The 22,987-nt window shown below is 31.9% G+C and overlaps 2 protein-coding genes across 7 annotated transcripts; one reads left to right on the top strand and one right to left on the bottom strand.

Moving 5' to 3' along the window:
* The first annotated feature begins 793 nt into the window (after nucleotides 1-793).
* Nucleotides 794-2,773, top strand: LOC115877014. Its single transcript, XM_030893078.1, has 2 exons — nucleotides 794-1,015; nucleotides 1,072-2,773. The coding sequence occupies exons 1-2, from the start codon at nucleotides 860-862 to the stop codon at nucleotides 2,710-2,712; spliced, it is 1,797 nt and encodes a 598-aa protein (XP_030748938.1). The 5' UTR covers nucleotides 794-859; the 3' UTR covers nucleotides 2,713-2,773.
* Nucleotides 2,774-7,545: 4,772 nt separating this feature from the next.
* Nucleotides 7,546-22,235, bottom strand: LOC115877012 (1,2-dihydroxy-3-keto-5-methylthiopentene dioxygenase). Of its 6 annotated transcripts, none has more exons than XM_030893074.1 (4): nucleotides 22,083-22,235; nucleotides 21,804-21,956; nucleotides 21,447-21,746; nucleotides 7,546-7,781 (listed from the first exon to the last, which is right to left on the bottom strand). In XM_030893074.1, the coding sequence occupies exons 2-4, from the start codon at nucleotides 21,924-21,926 to the stop codon at nucleotides 7,647-7,649; spliced, it is 558 nt and encodes a 185-aa protein (XP_030748934.1). In that variant the 5' UTR covers nucleotides 21,927-21,956; nucleotides 22,083-22,235; the 3' UTR covers nucleotides 7,546-7,646. The 6 variants fall into 6 exon arrangements, with proteins under 6 accessions (XP_030748934.1, XP_030748935.1, XP_030748933.1 ...); XM_030893075.1 differs by having other exon boundaries at nucleotides 21,804-21,959; nucleotides 22,083-22,234; XM_030893073.1 differs by having other exon boundaries at nucleotides 21,804-21,972; nucleotides 22,083-22,230.
* Between the last annotated feature and the right edge of the window lie 752 nt (nucleotides 22,236-22,987).

Below are 22,987 nucleotides of genomic sequence, written 5' to 3'. Positions count from 1 at the left end.
TGAAACTGTAACACAATTTCAAACTACGTGTCTTCTAAATGAAACATATGAAAAGGCAACTCCCTCCGGTTCAAAACAGAACTCATGGATTTGCCAAAACGAGCATCTATCCGATTAATACCGATGTGTTCCCAGGTGTTTACTTCATCAGACTGATACATCTGAATCCACAAATATTGTATTAGATAATAATGTCCCAGAACTATTGGTGCCGATAATGACCACCATTCATTTTTACTTACTGTAAATCGCTTCATTCATGCTATAGTAAATATGTCTACACACTAGGGTTTGTTACAAAATAAAGCAATGCGTATTGTTCTTGCATGTGATAAGCTTACTCCTGTTAGAGTTATGGTGATCTCTCTACAATGGTCAATGGTTATCTGTTCGGCAGATCATTGAACATTGAATATTGTATTTATTTTTAAAATTAAAAATCAATTAATTTCATCATACTGAAAGACTCTAATTGATGTGAAAAACACAGTTATAACACCAGATGAAGACAGGAAATAGATATCATTTGCAAATCACATAATATGCATATACATAAAATATTATGCAAAAAAGCCTCTTTAGCGATGGACGGCTGCAGGGGTGGATGGGCCATATGGGAAAACGGGAAAATTCCCGGTGGGCCGTTGGAAAGATGGGCCGGTGGGCCGGTCCCGATCAGGGCTCAAAAAAGATTGGATTAGCAAAAATTAAATGGTTAATATTCTAACTAAAGTGACGTAAGATATACCTGACGTAACGTATACCTAAGAGTACGCACAGGTGCGTACTCTTAGGTATACGTAAAAGCATTTAATTTTTAATATTTTTATGCTGTAGACAATTCCAAAACAGTATAATAATGAGCCCGTACAAACGAAAGAGCGATAGAGTACTAAAATTTACGCAAGAAATGTTAAATATGGCAGCCGATAGAATATCAAAGGGAGAGAGTAAAAGATCGGTTGCAAAGGCATTGGGGGTAAATGAATGTACTCTAAGGAAGAGGTTGCGTGAAGTAATATGTAGGATTACTTTAAAATTTTAAACTATTCCTCGTTTTACTTTTTTTAGGGCACTGTTCCAACTAGCTTGGGTAGATTTAAACCAATATTTTCGAAAGCACAAGAAAAAGAATTGGCGGATCATATTCGCGATCTGGAGGCGAGATTTTACGGACTTCGTATGAAGGATGTTAGATCACTAGCTTTTCAATACGCGAAACTAAACCACATTTCTCATAGGTTTAACGAACAAAATTTAATGGCAGGGAAACATTGGGCACAGGACTTTGCTGCTAGAAATCGTTTATCTTTAAGAGCTCCAGAAAAATGTAGTTTAGGTCGGGCTACAGGATTTAATAAAGTCCAGTGTGACAGATTTTTTAAAAATTTAAAACTTGTCTACGAAAAAACAAAAGTGCTGTCACACAGAATTTTTAATATGGACGAGACGGGACTTTGTACTGTTCCAAACAAGCTCCATAAAATTTATGCAGTAAAGGGCAAAAGAACAGTATCAAAAATAGTGTCAGCCGACAGAGGTCAATTAGTTACTGCAGTATGCTGTATGAGTGCCTCTGGTACCTGGGTACCGCCAGGTTTAATATTCGCTAGAAAGCGTATGAAAGAAGAACTTTTTTATGGGGCACCTCCAGGTACACTGAAGATGATATCTGATTCTGGGTATATGAACACAGAATTATTTCTAGTTTGGTTGCACCATTTTTCAACCTTTGTTAAACCTTCCGAGTCGGATCCTGTAGTTTTAATTATGGACAACCATATTTCACATTGCTCTCTGGAAGCAGTTTTATTTGCGAGGAGCCATTTTATTACACTTTTAACATTACCACCCCACGGAAGTCATAAGCTTCAGCCTTTGGACAGAGTATTCTTCTTCCCCTTAAAAACGGCTTTTTCTGGAGAATGTGATAAATGGATGGTTAGTAATCCTGGGAGACCAATCACAATGAGAGAAATGGCAGCGCTTTTCCATTCAGCTTATTCAAAAGTCGCTACAATAGAGATCTGTGAAAAATCATTTGATTGTACAGGGATATATCCCTACAATCCTGATATTTTTACCGCAGCAGACTTTGCCCCGTCTGAAGTCACTGATAAATTTCATTCAGATGTAGACCGTCAAGGACAAGAGGATATAAATAGAAATGAATTAATAGAATGGTCTGATGAAGATGAAATACCACTGGCTGAATTGCAGCGACAAGAAAAACAAAAAATAACAATAGAAAAAGAAAATAGGACACCAACAAATAGTCCAATATTTAATCAAAATCAAAAAGAATATGCAAATCAGAGTCCACGACACAGTTTATCTTCTGTTAAATTAAATGAATCTGACCCATGTTGTTCTGTAACACCCAAAATGATTCTACCGCTGCCAAAAGCTAAATACGAGCAAATTAGGAAAACAAAATCTAAAAGGTCTGAAATTCTGTCCTCTACCCCATATAAAGAACATTTATTAGAACAGACAGAAGAAAAACTAAAGGCACAAAAGGGAAAAAGAAAAATTCTCAAGTGTAAACAAGCTTCAGCAACTAAAATAGACAACACTATCTGTCCAGGATGCAATGAAAATTTTAGTTACTCTGATTGGTTAATGTGCCGTGTTTGCCAAACTTGGTGGCATGAGGACTGTTCTAATTATCTTGGAAGTGGTAGTTTCTTATGCGATTTATGTGACAAGTAATTTTAACGATTGGTTAACTCGTACAATTAGAATGCGTACTCTTAGGAATTTACGTGCGAACTCTTAGGGGATATTCACCAAAGAGTACGCATTTGCATGTTTTTATTTAAACTTAGATATTTTTGTCAAATACATTTTTAAATTACTTTTGGAATGTTATATGTTTAAATTAATGCATGTTTTATAATTTCCTAAATATACTTCAACCTTAAAACGACTTTGTTTCAATGTTATTCAGCAATAAATATTAAGTGCGTACTCTTGCGCTATCCTACCCTACAAGGTGAGTCTATAAGTGTAAATATTTTCAGGGCTGGTAGATCTCAATAAAATAAACATAATATATTCTCTTTATCGAGTTTCAAATAAGCCCAACTATTATTAGTTACTAAGTTCTTAAAGAAATTAAAAAAAAAAGATTTATTTTTAAAAAAATTTAAGCCACCTCAATTTTTCGATATTTGCATCTCTTTTAGTGCCGTAATATCAAAGATTAAGGAACTATACCGTGGAAAAATTTGCGGTGAACAGGAAGTTCTAAAAAGTTTTCTAAAATATACAGGAAAATTTAAGAGAAAATGCTCGATTTTTAACATCTATTTTTGCAAAAAAAACTCATAGACGTGTTCCTGCGGTCGAAATATACCACCCCTGAAAATATTTGCACTTATTTAAGACTCACCCTGTATAGTTTTACCCACTATTCTTTTATTAATTACTAATAAATATGACTGACTGGCAGCAAAAAAATGAATAAATAGCAATTAGGTAAATTTAGATAGTCTCGATCTAAATGTATACTAAGAATACGGTAGCGTAGATTGACAACTTGGGTCCTCGGTGCAATATTTTTCGAGCTCCCCTTTGTAAAACGAATTTGACGCGAACTCTGCGGTTGACGGAGAAAACATATTTATGTTTGGCTTGAATTGGGGACGGACTCAAAGCTAAGCCTATATTGTTGTTTAAAATGTTGCTAAAATGAATTTGCTAAAAAATACTGAGACAGCAGAGTAAAATAAGGTTTAAACTAGATTAGATAATAAAATATTAATATGTCTCGAAAATACACATATTCTTATTATGTACTGTAACATAGCATTACATCAGAACACATTTATATCCACTGCCTAGGTATTGCCTAGGTTTTTTTCGTTTGAGTCATGGCATTATCATACAAGATGCCAAATGTAGAAAAGTATAGAGGAAAAGTTCTGTGATAAGAACTATATAATAACCTAAAAAATGCTGCGGTTCTAATGGCGACCGCGGTTCATTCAGTTAAAAACAAGTGTACGTACATGAGGAGGCTGCTGCTGTAGCAGAAAAGAGAGAATTTCTTTCTACAATGTGTAAGAAAGTATATACCCGAAAAGCTAAAAGTAATATATTTCATAGAGGATTGGGTCAGCTGAACTCAATGAATCAGGAAGTCTTAAAGTTTCTCAAAATCGTTACTCAAAATCGTAGCCTATTCAAGATCAAATTACCGTTATCGATAATGGAAATAAAGCAGTAGAACACTGTAAAACTGCCATTTTGTAGTAAAAGTTCAGATGTCCGACCCAGTATTGATCTTTACTAAAATTTTGATCAAGACAATTTAATTTTTTTTTAAAACCAGAGGCAAAAGAGTTTTTTCGCATGAGCGAAAAACACCCTTACTTATAAATATAAATAAATAAAATATGTTGCTTCGTTATGGTAATTTTGTTTTTGTGGATTTGGGCCGGTTGTCTGTTTTTCTCGAGCCGGTTTCCACTTCCCCATCCACCCCTGTACGGCTGTTTAATTATCTGCCCTCATGTATTAAAGTTATATCAAGCTTAGACCTGTTTGTTAAAAAGCTGAAAAACTGTATATATGCCACAAACAATTTGTTGTAGCACTAAATTTGTGCTACAATACTTTACTTATTTGTGTTTTTTACATTATATTAATGTGATTTATTAGCAATCAACAATAAACGCATTTCATTTAATTTCATCCCGGATCCAATTAGGGAAATTATTCCACCACAAAAGATTCCATCCCATTACTACAGCGGCTAAGAAGACTCACGGGTCAGTTATAATTACACCAACTGACTTAAGTCCAGTTCCGATCGGACCATTTGTTTCAGGTCGGGAAAAAAAGAAGACGAGGAAACGCCAAGGCAATTCTAAACTCTATCCCCAATTTAGAAGAGGTCAAAGAAAAAAATCAACCAAAACTTAAGATTCCAAATTTCTAAATATGGCACGAGAATGCCAAGGAATAATCAAGTTCGTACAAAACGGACTACTAGACGAATTACAATCGGATGATATTCTGGGAATGGTCTCAGATCTCAGATCAGGCTGTGCCTTCTTGGGATGCGACAGGGACTATCCGCTATCCGGTAACACATGTGAGGCCGCACATTAAGCGTAGGTGGAAATCAGGACATGAGCGCAGTGTCCGTTGTGGCACGAATTAAAATATGCTCACGTGACTCCTAAAGAATATGAAGTTATGTGTTGCCAAACTATCGAAGGCACTGTAGTTGATACTCAAAAAATAAAAAGTACGCTAGTTATGTCCCTTCAACTACAACTGAAGATATCGCAGAATGCAAATATTGTTCTGGAAAGTACTTAGAATCAACCGAAGGATGGATTGCCTGTCAAATATGTCAAAAGTGGTCGCATAATTCTTGCGCTGGAAAATAAGGGTCATGATGGAAATCAGTCATATGTGATTTTTGTAAATAGATTTATTTTTGTAAATACCTCATATTACCCCGCTGGCTGTCCCATTGTACCCCCTGCCCGGGGTAACATGTAATTTTAAATTGTTTTTGTGTATATGTAGTTTTTATATTCTTGACGTTACTTAAATCAAATATTTTTAAGCCAAATACCGTTTAGATGTTATGTGAATCATTTGAAAAATAAAGTTTATTTTTTGATTATTTTTTTGTATTTTTATTAACAAAAAACTTTAGCGTCCCCTTCTTGCCCCGAGTTCCCTTGCGTAAGGTAGCGTTCCTGTTGAATAGAAATCAAACACAATTTCAACAAAGAAAAAAAATGCGGGTTGTAAGATTGGTTTATATTCTTTTTATACGAAATGCTACTTTAAGTAGGATACCAGAAGTCCCTTCCTTGGCTTGAGCAGGACGAAAATTATATACCTCCCTAGCAAATATGCATGAATCAGGATTCTAAACTGTACCGATTAAAAACGAAAAAAATCTGGCACAACGCGGAAGGAAACGGGTGGGAACACCAACCAATGCGGAACGAGGACACCATTTTACAGTCGCATGTTGGATAAACCTATTCAAAGGAAAATAACATTATATTATTCTGTTTTCCTGCCCACTCACCGCCACTCTTGCAGCCATTAGGTGTGAGTTTCTTGGAGCCACTAACGACTTATTATAATCAAGTAGTTAGGCGTTAGTTAGGGGCACATCCTGGCAGAATCGTTACTCACTAACAAGCAGGTAAATTATTTAATGCGCATATATAAAATCATGCAACGGTGGGAATAGTTAAAAGTCGATTTAAAACCACTGGGCTGGTTTCTCTGAATGACGTTATTTTCGCTGATTGGATGTTTTCTCAACCAACCAAACCAAACCAAGAATTCTGATGTAGGCTGTTCAAACACCATGGCGTCTTCTTCGAGTCAACAAACACCACCGCCAAAAGAATGCAACAAAAAAAGAAAGCAGAAGGATAGGCGGCTCTCAGAAGCTGATTGTTCATATACGCCAAAGCAGAAATATACTGATAAATTACCACACCATTAGTGATTCACATAATTCACGTCGTAAAAATCCAAACTGTTTCGATTTACAAGCATCTCTTACCTTGAAGGATATGCACGGCAAAGTTATAAAATAAGCATACCATACAAAACGTACTGGAAAGTGTTTAGAATGCATTTTTATATAAAATTTGGATTTCCGAGGTCTGACACTTGTTCAGAGTGTGATAAACTTTTGCAGCAGCTTAACCGTGCAAACCTTAGTACAGAAGGACGAGACAAACTTGAAAGCGAAAAAAATACATCTTCATAAAGCTGAATCATTTTTTGAACTGAAACGAAAATTTCAAATCAAAGCAAAAGCTGGCAAAGTGCTGTGCATTAGTTTTGATTTTATGCAAAATTTGCCCCTCCCACAGATCAAACCATGTATTTTATTTCTTTTTTTAGTTTAGCTGCCAACTGTGGTACAATGTTTTTTGTATACATGACCTAGGAATTATAAGCAAAAAACCGCAATAATTGTTAGTTTTCTACAATTTTTTTTATTTTTTCAATGTTCAATTTTGTTGAATTGTTCTGCTAATTGAACTACTTTGTGAACCTATTTGCAATATAAATGTCCTCCATTTCACCACCAACTAAAAAAGGACTATCCACTCCATCCAACAAACTACAAAAAAATATCAAAAAATAAATTTGCAAACAAGTCCATACGTCACGTACGACGTGTAGTGGCTCTGGTTCTAACGTCCGAATAACTGTACGTACCAACTGTTCCAATTTTCCATATTCTCTGTTCTTCGTAAAGCATAACGGAAAGGACAGGTCTTTTCTAACCAGGCTGGTCTTTCCTAGACCAAGACTGAAGATCTGCCATCAACTTGATTAAAGTAAATATGAAACTATATGTAATGCCTTTTTTAATGATTGGCATACATAAAGATCAATTTTTTAGTTTTTGATGTAGTTTGAAAGAAAACCAGACAACAAAGTGTTGGAATCCCAAACAGTGGAATTCCAATATATATATTTAATAATTATATTGATATATAACATAAATCTACAATCTGCTTCTAAATTTAAAATAAAAGAATATTAAACCTTAAAAACAAGATAACAGGCACTTTATTATCTCCCTTCTTAAATGTTTCCTTATTCATGTAAATAACATCTTGTAAAGGTGTGCTTAGAATTATTTAGTGTACGTTAACAAACTTGCCATTACTTAAATTTTCTATATATTCTTTTCTTGCCTGCATCTCATCAGCTGGGCGATTATACGGTGTCCACACTGGCTCGCCCACAAAAAATCTTCTAGCAGTAATAAAATTCTAAATTTAGAAATATGTAATGTTAGTTTGACATATTTTTTTCAGAAAAATCGATATATTTTAAGTCCTAAACTTAAATAAAAATTATACCTACCAGCAGTGGTGGTTAGTGGAGATTACGAAACCACGGCTGCGTTACCGCGTTACCTGCGATAGACCTGTTCGATGTTGAGATTTGAAAATCGGTTTTAGGTCTCGAGATCAACACCGCTTGTGACATAACACCGGTACATCAGGTAGCCCATATTTGGCAACCGATGTTAGCCTAAAAACGGTTTTAAACCGGTGTACCTATTTTATAACAGGCCTAAGGAAGTGTTCTGCAATGGTGGAGGAAAGTAACCAAATATGGATAGTATCCCTAAAATGAGGAATACCACCATTTCAAAAAAAGACAGTGATCTTTAATCATGATACAAAAAAAACAAGGTATGATAGTGTAGAATCACCAGTACAATAGTGTAGAATCACCAGTAAAAGCTGTACGTACCGTCTGCGCTATTGTGTACCAATAGTGCAGATATCACCTGCGACTATGTGGCCAATTTCAAAAAATATGAATAGAAAAATAGAAATACTATCTCAGCCAATTTCAAATCGTCAAACTGATGACACATAATAAATGTGAAAATGACTTTTCAAATGTCAAGCTCAATGATATACACATATTATATACACATTTTGAGGTTATGTCCATATACATATAAACTATATACTATATAAAGATTATCGCCTATCCCTGCAATGTGTTGGAGCTGAAGTCGAGTTAGAGACAACTAGATAACCGGTCCATGTATATTTCACATAAGTTCGTCTGTTAGGCAGACACTGGCGCAATAGCGCAACTTCAAAATTCCGAATATCGATTAGCCCTTACTCTAAGGATTAGCCAATTGTCAAACAGGAGCGCAAACAATAGCCCTACGAAGTTCGACGAAGCCGTACGAATGAACAGCTGGTGCTAGCGTGTAGTCTCTTATTGGTCTAGTTATCCGAACGATAATTCAAAATTCAGGCTTGCGCACTACGCTTGAGCAGCCCTAACTGAGCGACTTATGCAAATTCCCTCAGAGGATTTATATACCCATTTCACCGGCTGGGCTTCACAGAATGTAGTTTGGAGAAAATATGGTTACTTTATAAATGATTATGTCCTAATTCTTCCCCATCTTTTTTTATTAGTAGCAATTGAATATGAATTTTTTTGTATGGCGTAGTGACGTCACAGGTGATATGCGCAAACTGAACGAAATTGGAGCCGCTATCGATCATACCTTGTTGTCTTTATATCATGATCTTTAGTTTCTTTCCATCACTGACGTACAAGTTTGGCCTTGTCAGTCAAACGGGCTTTGTGGCCACGATGAAAGTGTTTTCTTTCAGCGCTATGAGAAATGTTTTGAAGATACTCAGAAAATAAGTATTTCTTAATACGTGAGCAAATAATATTGTTTATTATAACGGTACATTGGTTTGTGTGAATGTTTTACAGGTCTTTTCGTGACGAATGTGTCTAGTAAAAATCTGATGTACGTTTTGATTAGTTTGAAATTTCCAAATATTGACAGTATGTGGAATCTAAATATAAAAAAGTCTAATGGATTCACACAATGAAGATGAAATACATTTTGACATAAACAATGAACTCGTGCCGCAATAGAACAGGATGCCTGACTCAGAAGATGCAGTGTATGTTTTGTAGCGGCGTATTTTCTCAAGAGAGTCGATAGAGATATGCATCCAATGCTTCATGTGCGGGCTCTGGACAAATTGTGATGGCACAGGTGCAGAGTACGACACCTGACTTTGTGATTTTTGCAAGTAACTTAAATTACTTTTTAAATATAACCAAAGTTCCTGTAGTATTTCGTAAAAAATAATTATTATTCATAGTTTATAGTAGTCCCGAGAGTAGTCCATATTTGGGTACCTATTCCATAATTAGGTGCCTTTATGTTTATTTTGTTTGAGAAAATGTTATACTTTAAATTAATACATATGTAACAGAAAACATTTATTACGTTATGTGCAACTGTATGACTGATAATAACTAAGAAAAATGTTTTTGATTTAAAACAATTTTTTTATATAACACAAAAACAAAATGGTATTCCATATTTGGTTACTTTTCTCTAAACTTAGAACAATTAATATACATAATTTCGGTCAAGTTTCAGCTTTAACGCTTATAATTCTCTCCTGTGTAATACACATCTTTATAAGTGCAACTAAATACGCTTAATTAATCATTCATTAGCGTAAAGCGCAATGTTTACTGAACAATCCTGATAGTGCAACACTGGTTTCATAACATCAAGAACCGCCACTGCCTACCAGTAACCATATAATATTAAAAAATATTTCAAAAGCAATCTACTTTTGAAACACACATTAATGTTTATAATATGAAGAGTAAAAATGTACTTATATATGTTGGAGGCAGATGCCGAATTCGGCCTATGTCCGAAATAATTAGACATATTGACTGATTATAATTAAATATACCTACCTATATCCACAAAGTTACGCGAAAGAGTTTTGATTGCATTGGTTTCAACTTCTCTGCGGAGGGTGTTAATGTTTTGTTGTTATATTATACCAAAAAAAGATAGAGAAAAGAGAGAGAAACCCCCTCCGGAAAGAAGTTATATAAAGACTATTTATAACCACGAAGTTGCACGCATCTGGCAAGTTTAGTATGGACAAATCGCCATATGTCTAATTATTTCGGACATAGGCCGAATTCGGCATCTGCCTCCAACATATACAATAATTGTAAATTATCTACAACAATTCAATAAATGTCAAGAAGTCATAAAGAAAGAACATATATTTCAAATTTAAATATTACTAGGTATCAACAAAATCGTTCCTCAGACCACTGCTTTACTACCAATAAATTTGAACTTAGTATAAAATTTAGTTAATCAAAACTCGCATATTCCGTTAAAAAAATAATTGAATATCATTTCCGGTTTAACCAAGAATTTTTAATAGCACGCTCTATATATTTTAATATTTTTAGATAGAGCATAAAAGTATCTACGGTATAACACAAGTTGATATTATTTTTCAAAATAGGACCTATAAAATTTTCTTTCGAAATGCAGTATAGCGGAATTTTGAAGAATACATTCTTGGGTTAGAAAAAAAGAATAACCATAATAAAAAACGTTATAACCAATAAATAAAAACGTTATATTATAAAACGTTACAGAACGTTATATTAAACATGTTTACCGGCGGTTAGACACATATTTTTTATATATATATATATATATATATATATATATATATATATATATATATATATATATATATATATATATATATATATATATATATATATATATATATATATATATATATATATATATATATATATATATATATATATATATATATATATATATATATATATATATATATATATATATATATATATATATATATATATATATATATATATATATATATATATATATATATATATATATATATATATATATATATATATATAATATATAAAATATATAATATATATAATATATATATATATATATATATATATATATATATATATATATATATATATATATATATATATATATATATATATATATATATATATATATATATATATATATATATATATATATATATATATATATATATATCTAATATATTTTTTATTTATAAGGTTCTTGGCTTTTGGTCAATATTAAACTTTTTCTGGGTTTAGGAAGTGTTTATTATATAACTAACGTTTCGGTCCAGTTTTAACCTTTTTCAAAGCCACAAAACGTACATTTCCTTCGTCAAACTTGTATTAAAACATGGGTGCATAAAATAACAGGTGATAACACATAACATTTAACTTAAAATTATACTCATACAATATCACCCACATGACACAATAATTAACATATACAGTTTAAAATTTTAATAAATTGTGATGGCCGGCTCAATGTATTTTCTGTACTCAGTACAGGGAAGCAGGGCGTAGTTGACGCTATGAATTCTAGGGGCCTCCAGGAAGAAGACTGGATAGACAGAAATCTGTGGAAGTTGAGAAGCGGGAGACGACGAATGTCGTCGTAAAATATATATATATATATATATATATATATATATATATATATATATATATATATATATATATATATATATATATATATATATATATATATATATATAATGCGGATTTTGACGAGATATACAAGGTGTTCCAGAGATAAGTGCAAGTATTTAACTGGCAGTATAGTTTAACTAACCCTAAACTAGGTTTAGCTAAACTGGAATACCCTGTATATTATTTTTTTTATTAGATGGAGAATTCAAAAATGAACATTTTTTGTATTTAAGGTATTTCAAAAATTTTAATGGTTTCGCAGATACAGTGTTATTTCATATGGCTCTATCAACGGTAACATACGAGAGAAAAATCATTGGGTGGTTTTGATAAAAATTTACTATGGAAAATGCCATATGAAATATAAAACCGCGAATATCTGCGAAACCGTTAAAAATTTTGAAATACATACTCTAAATACAAAAAATGTTCATTTTTTAATTCTCCATCTATTGAGAAAATAATATAAAGGTTAGGTTGTAAAAAAAAACCAAGAAATTTTTTTTATATTTTAGAAAGTTTAGCGTAAAATTTTGAACATCCTGTATGATATACGATTACCATATTTATAGTGAAGTAAGTACAGACCATCTAAAGTAAATATCTAATATAGTTTTGATTTCAGGACAGTTCTTGTATTTTTAATAATTTTTTTAAGAAAGGCTGAAAAATATATATTTTTCATTTATTTATTAATATCTCTGAAACTATCTAAATATATTTACTCATATCTAAGGATTATGTAAAGTGACCTGAAAGAAAGCCAAAAATGCAATAATATACAGGGTGTTCCATTTAAAAAAAGCATCCCAATCCACTCACACTTTTTTGAGCCATCCTATAGAAGTTAAAATATTTTCCTGGAATACATCTTAGAACATACTTTAGATTTGCACTTAAACAAAATTCTTAAGTTTTTTATTCTAGGAACTACAGATGCCCGACGCACTATTGCCGGACCCTGCACTTTCTACTTACACTTACGCAATAGAAAATAATACATATTTTCGGATAGATAAGCCGCGTTGAAAGCGATTGAAGCGACGAAAGCCACGTTTATGACGAATGGGATATACTAATTAAAATGGGGTAAACCGATTTTTCATTGTAGGAAACTACTCAATTTAATAGGAGATAGGAAAAAAGTGTTGCTGATGCGTATACCAGGACATGTTGGCCTAGAGGGAATCGAACGTGCGACTCCCTCACCAAAACAGGTGCAGGATTAGTTTGTGATGCGTTCCAAAAAATCTGGCAAGAGACCGACTCTGTAAATGGGTTAGGGGCATGACGTTTCAGGACTGTTCTGAATGACAGTTCCTGAAACGATCCATGAAAGGATCTCCCAGCCTTTGCAGGGCCACCCAAACGTAAAACAGGAGAACTCTTAAAGGCTTGACGGGCCTCTCAGTCTGAGATCACACCTGCAGAGGATGGGACTGGCAGAAGACGCCAAATGCCGACTCTATATGGAAGGTGATGAAACCAGATAGCCCGTTATAGCACATACTGCCCCGCTGGGAGCAGGACCAAATTTGAGGTGTTTGGCAAAACCATGCTCTAGATCTATCAGACCTAGTAATGACATATCACACTCGGATATAACAGGCTGTAGGTTGGGTCTTAAGGGTGAATTTAAATATATATATTTTTTTTAAAAAAGTTTGTAGAACTGAGCCACAATAGGCCCTCGAGGCCGCAGTGGAATGTTCCACCTGGACCCCACTCTTAGTAAATACAAATACTAAAGTAAATACACATCTGGTTAAGCAGGAAATGATATTCAATTGTTATTAATGGGAAATATGAGTTTTATCAATTATTATACAGGTTGTTTCAAAAAACATGTGCCATCTCTCGTGAGGAGATTCCTCACGCAAAAATAAGATTTATTTTTCATATCAACATAGGTCCGATTCTGCTTTGTTTCGTAGCTACAGGGTGTATGTAATAAGTATTAATATTTTTTTTGATTTATTATAATTTTCTTTCAAAAAAAAATACTTTTAGAGTTTCGAATAAAATTTTGAGGGTAAAAGTTACTATAAATGTGACTAGGGTTGGGTAGGTAGAAAATTTTATATATTCTACCGTATTTTTTAAACACAGGAAATTAATTTTCTACACCAACTAATTTTCTACAATTTTACATGTCCAGACGTAGAAAATTAGTTTTGTATATTGTAAGCCTTTTTTGAGTTTATATTTATTTCAAATACTTATGTATACTTAATACTATGTACTAATGCAACGATTAGTACAAGAAATACACTAGTAACGATATATCTAATCGTTATTTATTATTTAACAAATGGATAGTATCAAAAAATGCATAATTATTAACTTCGGGGGGATTCATTGTGTGTCATTATAAATTATACGCATATCGTATTTTCTGTCATTTTGTGGACGTCGTCTGTCGAAATCTTAGACACACTTTAATCTTTGCTATTGCATATTATAGGTTTAAAAAAAATTCAATGTAAGATTAAAGTTTACAGAATAATTCTGTGTAATTCTGTAAACTTTAAAAACATCTAACAGCGATTTCAAATGGAGCAGACCGTACGCGCGGAGCGTCCGCGCGTATGTTTTTTCAATATAGCTCATCCGGACGGAGCATACGCGATCAATGTGAAATCATTCATATAAACTCATGGTACTTGCTCGAAGTAGCGGACGGTCCGTCGCGGACGCTCCGCTCCATCTGAAAACGCTGTAACATAATAAAAATAAGAACTACAAACTACAATAGTTATTATTTATTATATGTGATAGTGGTAATCTCGACCGTACTTCTAAATTTAATGTGGAACAATATCGGGTAGCGGTCTGTAGATTCAATTTAAACTAATTTGTTTTTAAACTCGAAACTCGAATATAATATCGTCATTCAATGACTAAATGTTTTACTCCTGAAGAAGTTAATAAAAATTAACGAAATATCGAGTTTAAAAACAAATTACTTAGTTTAAATTGAATCTACAGACCGCTACCCGATATTGTTTCACATTAAGAATATTATTATATGTATATAGTTTATGAAACCACAGGCTTTATATGGTAAAATTAAAAAGAAATTAACAATAAAAACTTCCAAAGAAAAAAAATCAGACTTTTCTATACTGACTTCAGATTAAATAGAAAAAATATTCTAATACTCTTCAGATCGATTGCTGTCTTTTATCTTCAGGGAGTTAGGGTGCGTTTATGTTGGAGCGGCAATAAACGATAAGAGCAGAGATAGTAGCGAAGCAAAGAATATTATTATATTAATTTATATGTAGGTGTTTATATTGGAGCAACGCGTCGAGACACGGTTGGCAGTTGAGCAACGATAAGAGCAGCGCTAATTCACTGCTTTTATCGATTATCGCAGCTCCAACATAAACGTACCCTTATAGTACCGTCACAAAATAGAGAGATAGTGCACACACGCATATTACAGTTTTAGCACTTATAAAAATTAAAAAAAATACAAAGAAAGAAACTTCGAAACTAAAAAAACGGCTTTAAATATACAACATTAATTTTGTACCTGTTCTCTGATTTTATACATTTTCTATGCACTTTTCTACTTACACATAGAAAATTAATTTTCTACGCATCGTTACCCAACCCTGAATGTGACATATTTTAAAGCTAAAAAAGTATCGACATATTCACCAGGGACGTGCATATGGGTTATCACTGGAATATTTTTCTAGAAAAAGCATGTACGCCACTGACTTTTTTTCTCTTGTTTGCAAAACAGTGTAAGCAATTTAATGCCAATTAAAAGTTCTCTTGATATTTTGTCGATTTTTTTTGATGAGATGAACGCAATTTTATTAACTTGCAAAAGTTTTAAATAAGTACTCGATAACTAAACTAAAAACTTTACACCCTGTAGCAAAGAAAATTATAATAAATCGAAAAATTATTAAATTTTAACACCCTGTAGCTACGAAACCAAGCAGAATCGGACCTATGTTGATATGAAATATAAATATTATTTTTACGTGAGGAATCTCCCCATGAGAGATGGTACATGTTTTTTGAAACAACCGGTATATTGTACCTAAGAAAAAAAATTATTTGATAAAAAACAATGTGTTAAAAAAATGCGATAAAAGAAAGTGCAATGACTCTGTTATCGCCTGGTCTAAATTAGAAATATTGTTATATAAAAACCGGAAATAAGGGTGCTTTTCAAATAACTCCCTTCGAATTTAGTACTTTTTTATACCACTCAAAAGCTTACATCTAAATACCTAAGTAATTTAAACAAAAACAGAATTAAATAAATAAAAAAAAATATTGATAAATTAAAAATAATTTAAAATTTGTTCTTCATTTTTAGAAAATGTTAAATACATATGTCAAAAATCCTACATTTCAGGCGTATTCGTCGGTAATAAAACTCACCTTTGTTTTTCTCCTAGGATCCGAAAATAAATTAATATATAGTCTCCTGGTGGGTTCATACAGCCAAATAAAATAAAATAAGAAAGCGTTATATGGGATACCGTATATGCTTTCATACAGCCAAATAAAATAACAATTAAAATACGAATTGCTTATCTTCCGCACGCTTAATTCTAACCTACAAATATTTTCAGTTTGGATTATTTTTTTTATAATTTTACATAAGTAAAATTTATAATATAGTAGGTAAGGAATGAACAAATATACTATGAACAGTAAAATTACTATAAACAATCATGAAAGTTAAATTTTATCCAGCTTCATCGTACTGCACATGAGCTAATACAGGGTAGCGCACCTCATTCGCGGTTGATTATACGAAAATGGAAAGATGTAGAAACAAAATATTTTATGGGTATATGCAGGGAGGCAATGTGCACAATTCAAAAAATGATTTTGAAATATACAGAGTGTTTCAGAACTAAGATCCATACCAAAGTTATATTTTTATAACTTTGGTATGGTTCTTGGATCCAAAAAAAGACATTTATTGTAAGGGTTCTTGAGATATCTAAAGATATTTGAATATGCATGCTACAATATAAGAGATTATTAACACCCTGTATATTACTTTTCAGAATTAATTCTTGTGCTGAGTTTAAAGGTAGAGAAATAAACTTGACTGAAAAATGTTATTGCTTCCTTAAATTTATACAGGGGTACCAAAAATTGCTGATCTATTGGATCTATTTTTTATAAAAACTTTGTTTTTTCAAATGCAACACCCAGTATTTTTTTAAATAAATCGAAGCAGATTCAAATACTCTTTCAAACAATATTAGGGTTTCCTATACCTATCTAACTCAGATTTTGAATAAAAAGTGATTTTTAAATAAAATAGCAATCAAGATGGCTAGTGTCGCCATGGCAATTTTCTAGTGACAGTTAGTAACTATTTTGGTATAGTTTACGGACATTATTATTTATAATTTATAACAGTTTACTTATTATTCATTATTTTATCATGAAAAAGTAGTATCTGCTGGCGGAACGAATGAATATGTTACTAGGGATTTTATTTTGTGAGGAAAATTGCTTCTTGGCCCCAAGGGCTTATGCTTAAAGATATCTAAATAGGGATATTCCTGATAAGCGTTTCTTTGAAAAACTACTTGTCCTATCTTCGCTGGTATGTGTGGTTTATAAAAACCCATTAGGCAGAAACCTGTCGTTGGAAGTGAAGAAAATGTATTTGCCTTAATTGGCTCTTTTATAGAAAACCCATATATCTACAAGTGATGGTAAAATAAATCTAAGAACTACTTCTTCGTTTTTCTTGTATAGAATAATAAATACATATTTAGCAAATATTATTTATTAAACTATTGTAGGTAACCAATTAGGGGTTAACTAAATTAGGTGTAGGGGTACCAATTTTTAGTACCCCTGTATATATTAACCAAAGCAATCCAATTTTTCAGTAAAGTTTATTTCTTTGGCTTAAAGGTCAGCACAAGAATTAATTCTGAAAAGCAATGTAGAGGGTGTTGACAATCTTTTTTATTATAGCATGCATATTTAAATATCTTTAAATATCTGAAAAAACAAAGCTTGTAAACATATTAAACCTTTAGAATAATACGTTATTTTATGTTCTAGAATCCAAAAATGAAATAAAATAACGGGTGTTCCATAAGAAAAAATATAACTTTGGTATATATCTTAGTTCTGATTCTGACACACCCTGTACATTTAAAAATAATTTTAAATTATGCACATTGTCTTCCCACTCATAAAATATTTTGTTTCTACATCTTTCCGTTTTTGTATAATCAACCGAGGCGAATCAGGTGCGCCACCCTGTATATATTTCTTATTTTATCTGGCTATATGAACTCACAAATAAGAATTCCTTATTTCTTATTTTATTTTATTCTTAGTTTATATTATTTAGCTGTATGAACCCGCCATTCCATTACAAAATATACAACTTTGATGTGTCATTTTTTGGGGACCTTTTTTTATTAGATTTTGACTAAATTTGGGTCATCTGCAACGTTTTTTTTTTTTCTAAAATGCTTTAATTATTATTGGGATATATGCCTTTGAGTGCTATAAAAAAAAGTAACAAATTAGAAGGCAGCTTTATCTGACAAGTAGGTACCTGAAATTACTAGCTCAGTCTAAACATGAGCAAATAAAAGTTTAAAAAGTAAGAATTCAAGACTTAAGATTTTTAAGTATATAAAATCTATAACTCTTACAATTAGGCACTAAATTATTTCCTTATTAGTACTACTGTTATTAATGTCAAATTAAATGTCTATATTTTCATCCCAGTCTAATAATATACAGTATGTCCACGGATTGTCTTAACTATACTTGTAAACTTGTTTATTTTCGATTTTTCGAAAAAAAAGTAATTCTTCATAACTTTTTTTGCTTGTTGCTTGTTATTTAAATATGATTGAAGTTACGAAATATAAACTTTAATATACAATTTTTTTTGTATTGATTTTTTCTCACAGTTAATTAAAAAAATCCGTTTTAAGTTTATTTTTAATATCAAATATCTTAGTAACTAAAACTCGTATAAAAAAAATTATTTGGCATTTCAAATTGTTTTTCAATCCTCTTTCAGGCTTCGGTGAACTATCCTGACACGATTTTTCCTAGAAAATGAAGCTTATACCTTAAAATGAATTTCTTGGATTATTTGACTAAAATCTGATGTGGAAAAACACGTTTCACATAAAAAAAACATTCTTAAAAATGTTGTTATTTTATTTTTATAATGAAAGAGTCGCGGACTTGTTTATATCCGTTTCTATGTTTACGCTGACAGTAGTGAAGGTCGAGTTTTGACAAATATTGCGAATTGATACATGGTTGTCAGATCAGCTAGTAAATTATCTGGAAATTCATGCATCTTTTTTTTAGGGAAAAAAATGACGTCATATGTTTTAAAATGTTTGTTTTAATATGAACTAGGGTAAGCTATCACTTTAGTCTACTCAGAGACTTATCAACAAAAATTGAACGCTGTCTAGTAGCTTATTCGTTAGTGTGGATTATTTTAAAGCAATTTCTGAAATAAAATTTGCGGATTTTTCAGGTTCTAGGAAAATATAAGTTTTTTAAATATATACTATTTTTCGACGCGTAATCAATGAAGTTTTGTCATTAGGAACAATTAGGTTAGCCTGGTTATTTGGAGGGTGTTAATGCATTGGTTAGCCTGGTTATTTGGAGGGTGTTAATGCATTGATTAGCCTGGTTATTTGGAGGGTGTTAATGCATTGGTTAGACTGATTATTTGGGGGGTGTTAATGAATTGGTTAGGTGGATATTGGGTGGGGTTGGTTGCTTAAGCGTGTTTTGATTGCTTTTGTTTCATTCTTTTGTTGTTTTTTTTTTTTAGTTTTCCCATTCACACATTACCAAAGCATTTTTATTATTAAAAATGACTATTTTTTCAAAATAAAATAAAAAACAGAAAAAGAAAATTCAGTGGAACTGGCAACATTGCTTTTCCTTCTGACGCTGTCATGTTAAATCAAGTGTGAAAATTCTCGAATAGATAAATGAAACAAGTTTAGATTAATACCATGGCTGAGAAACTTAAATGGAAATGACGGTTCATTAAAAATAGTTTTTCCTCCAAGATGCAGAGGCGCAAAATATTAAAATTGTCAATATTAACAATGCAAATGTCAATATCTGACAATAATAAAATTTGATTTTTAACTGTCACTCAGAGACGCTTTTGTTGTGATTTTACGGTTTGATTTCGTTTTGATTTGTCGAATTATTGTAAAATTAAATTCCTTCAGAGTTTTTGCCAGTATTCTGTTTTAGAGAATGTTTTTTAAAAATGGTGGGACAATTTGTGTTTTGTATAGACTCTTAATTATTTTTTATCATGGAGTTTAATTGTTGTACACCTGGTTTCGAAGGATACAATGGTAAGTAAATTAAACATATCTACTTACAGTTATAGATTTTTTTAAATTAGTACTGCTAATAAATGCCACCTGCTGAGCAGTTATTTAATTTTATTACGGTGCATGTAAGGAATTAAGGACGCGCGTTGTGTTATATTAGCATGATCAGCAGATGATTACATCTAATTTAATTTGTTTTTATTATTTCAGGTCTCAAACGGAAACAAACTGGGAATCTTGCCTACACCAAAATTATATAGCCGTTTCAATTCACTTCAAAGGGAGGAAAATTATGTAAAACTGCCTGCTATTTGCTGAAAACCGCCAAATATTAAATTATAACTGTAACAACATAATATATATTATTTCTAGTCTTTTTAATATATTTTTTAATTAATATCCGACATATAAGAACACTTTGTATGCTTTTAATTCAGTTGATTTATCGTTTATAATATGTTCGACCTAATTAAAAGCACACAAAGTGTTCTTACATGTATGTCTAAATTTATTTTAAATTAACTAAAACAACCCCCCTTCCCCGCACCCCTCTCATCCATTAGTATTTCTTCCTCCATCTACCAGAGGCGCCCTTGTATAATAAAATTGAAATGTATTATAAGTTGCCTATCTATTTAATAGTATAAGTCTTTTATCTATGATTAATACGAAGTAATAATAAGTTACGAAGAATGACTTTTTTTCGAAAAATCGAAAATAAACAAGTTTACAAGTATAGTTAAGACAATCCGTGGACACACTGTATAATTTATATTCAAATTTTAAATAAAATTTTACCACTTCCGTTAAAAGAAGTACAAATAAAAATAAATACCTAATCCTGACAATTGAAAAATTATTTTAGAATTTCAAAAATTAAAAAGCAAAAAAAGTTTAAAACCAGATAACAATTTTGACAGGAAATGATGAAACAACAATCAATATTACCCCCCAAGTGTTCTTATCTAAACAACAGGAAATATTCAATTTTCTCTTAGAATATTATCTGAAGTTTTGATATACCTACAAGATAATTACTCAAGAATGAATAAAATAAGTACCTATATACCTAGTATAAGATCAAAATGCAAATATTAGAGAATTTGAAGTATTCAGACCAGACAAAAACCACTTAAAGCATAAAATTCTTAAAGATATTTGTTAAATAAATACTTGTTTTACCTTTGTATCCAAAGTAAATCTATGATAAATGCCTGCAGGAACAATTAATAAATCACCAGGAACAACATGGACTCTAATCCATTGATCATTATTATCTCTAATGTCAAAATATCCAGAGCCTTCCACACATAAACGAATTTCCTCATCAGTATGCAAATGTTCGGAATAAAATATTTGAAGTTTCTCTTCATAATTGGGCAAGCGATCAGGTGAAATTGTTATTTCATCTTCATATGTATATCCTCGATCTGATTTAATTTTGTCCAAAACACCATCAGATTTTAGAGTATCAATGTTGATCTAAAAACATTGGTATTTGTTTCAAATCAAAGAATAAAAAATACCAATCATATTTACCTTGTAATATTCTACACCTGATATTTCAAATAAATCATCCAGAGATACATATTCAGGAGGACTTTTGTGGTGTTCTTCCCTTTTATCGTAAGACTCATTATTCATATACCAAGCTTGAACCATCTTGACTGCGAAGTTACAACTAAACAGGACCTACTATACAAAAGTTCTAAAATATAATGTGTATCTGGATGTTATCACAAGTACTCTTACTTGATAATTATTCTATCTTCTATCAATTTCTGTTTAGACATATCTAAGGCGTAGAAAAATACCTACCAAGTAAATATAATGATAAAATTACGAAGCTATATCTTCGGGCCACTCCGCACATATCCGGCTATAATTATTTTTGAAACATTATATTTGATATACCTTATAATATTTTCATAAGCTTTGTGACTGTGAAAAACAAGCCGTGAAAGCAAACCAAACCAAGGTCAAAAACTACTAGAGGTGGGTTGTGAAATCGCAGTCCGCTACTTTGTCACAGCTCCACCAACGTCGCAGTATGTGACTGCTCCAGTTCCAAGAAAATCGCAGTGACATTTCGGAGCAGTTTACAAGTTTAGGACATCTGCGCTCGTGAGTAGCAATAGGAGCAATAGCAGGCAATAGTGTAAATTCTGAAAATGCTCCTAGCCCGTCGCCCGGTCAGACTGTTCCAGTCACAGTCGTCGCAGGTCGCAGTCGACTGGAGCATAGTATATTGAGTATATTCTGTGTACTGGAGCTGTTGGGAGTTTGGGAACGGGAAACGTAGCAGCGTTCGCTTTTTCTTTCATGAATCTAAATAAGATATTTATGTATTATATATTAATCACAAACAGATGTTTTTGACAAAGGTAATTTTTAACTTGTTAGTATGTTTATTTGTTAGTTAATTTTGTATCTGTGTTTTGTTGTATATCCTAAATCTTTTATTTGATCTTATACATTCATATAAGTTTTATTATTTATATCTATTTTTAAGGTCTGATGATGGCTAAATAGCCGAAACCGGTCACTAATAAAGATTTTTTTGACAGTTTCGACTTTGAATTGAATATAACATTAAGTTTTTACCATGGGCCACCACTCTGTGAAAATGAACAGACTCTTTAAGATATTTATAGCAAAGTGCTTGGTACTTAGAAACACTCAAATTCTTCTGAATAGACTAAAAAAATATAGCAACATCTATC

This window comes from Sitophilus oryzae, unplaced genomic scaffold, assembly GCF_002938485.1.
Source record: "Sitophilus oryzae breed Bouriz unplaced genomic scaffold, Soryzae_2.0 scaffold_1442_pilon_pilon, whole genome shotgun sequence".
Taxonomy (NCBI): domain Eukaryota; kingdom Metazoa; phylum Arthropoda; class Insecta; order Coleoptera; family Curculionidae; genus Sitophilus; species Sitophilus oryzae.
The sequence above is the reverse complement of the archived record's forward strand: the minus strand, read 5'-3'. Positions and strand labels throughout refer to the sequence as shown.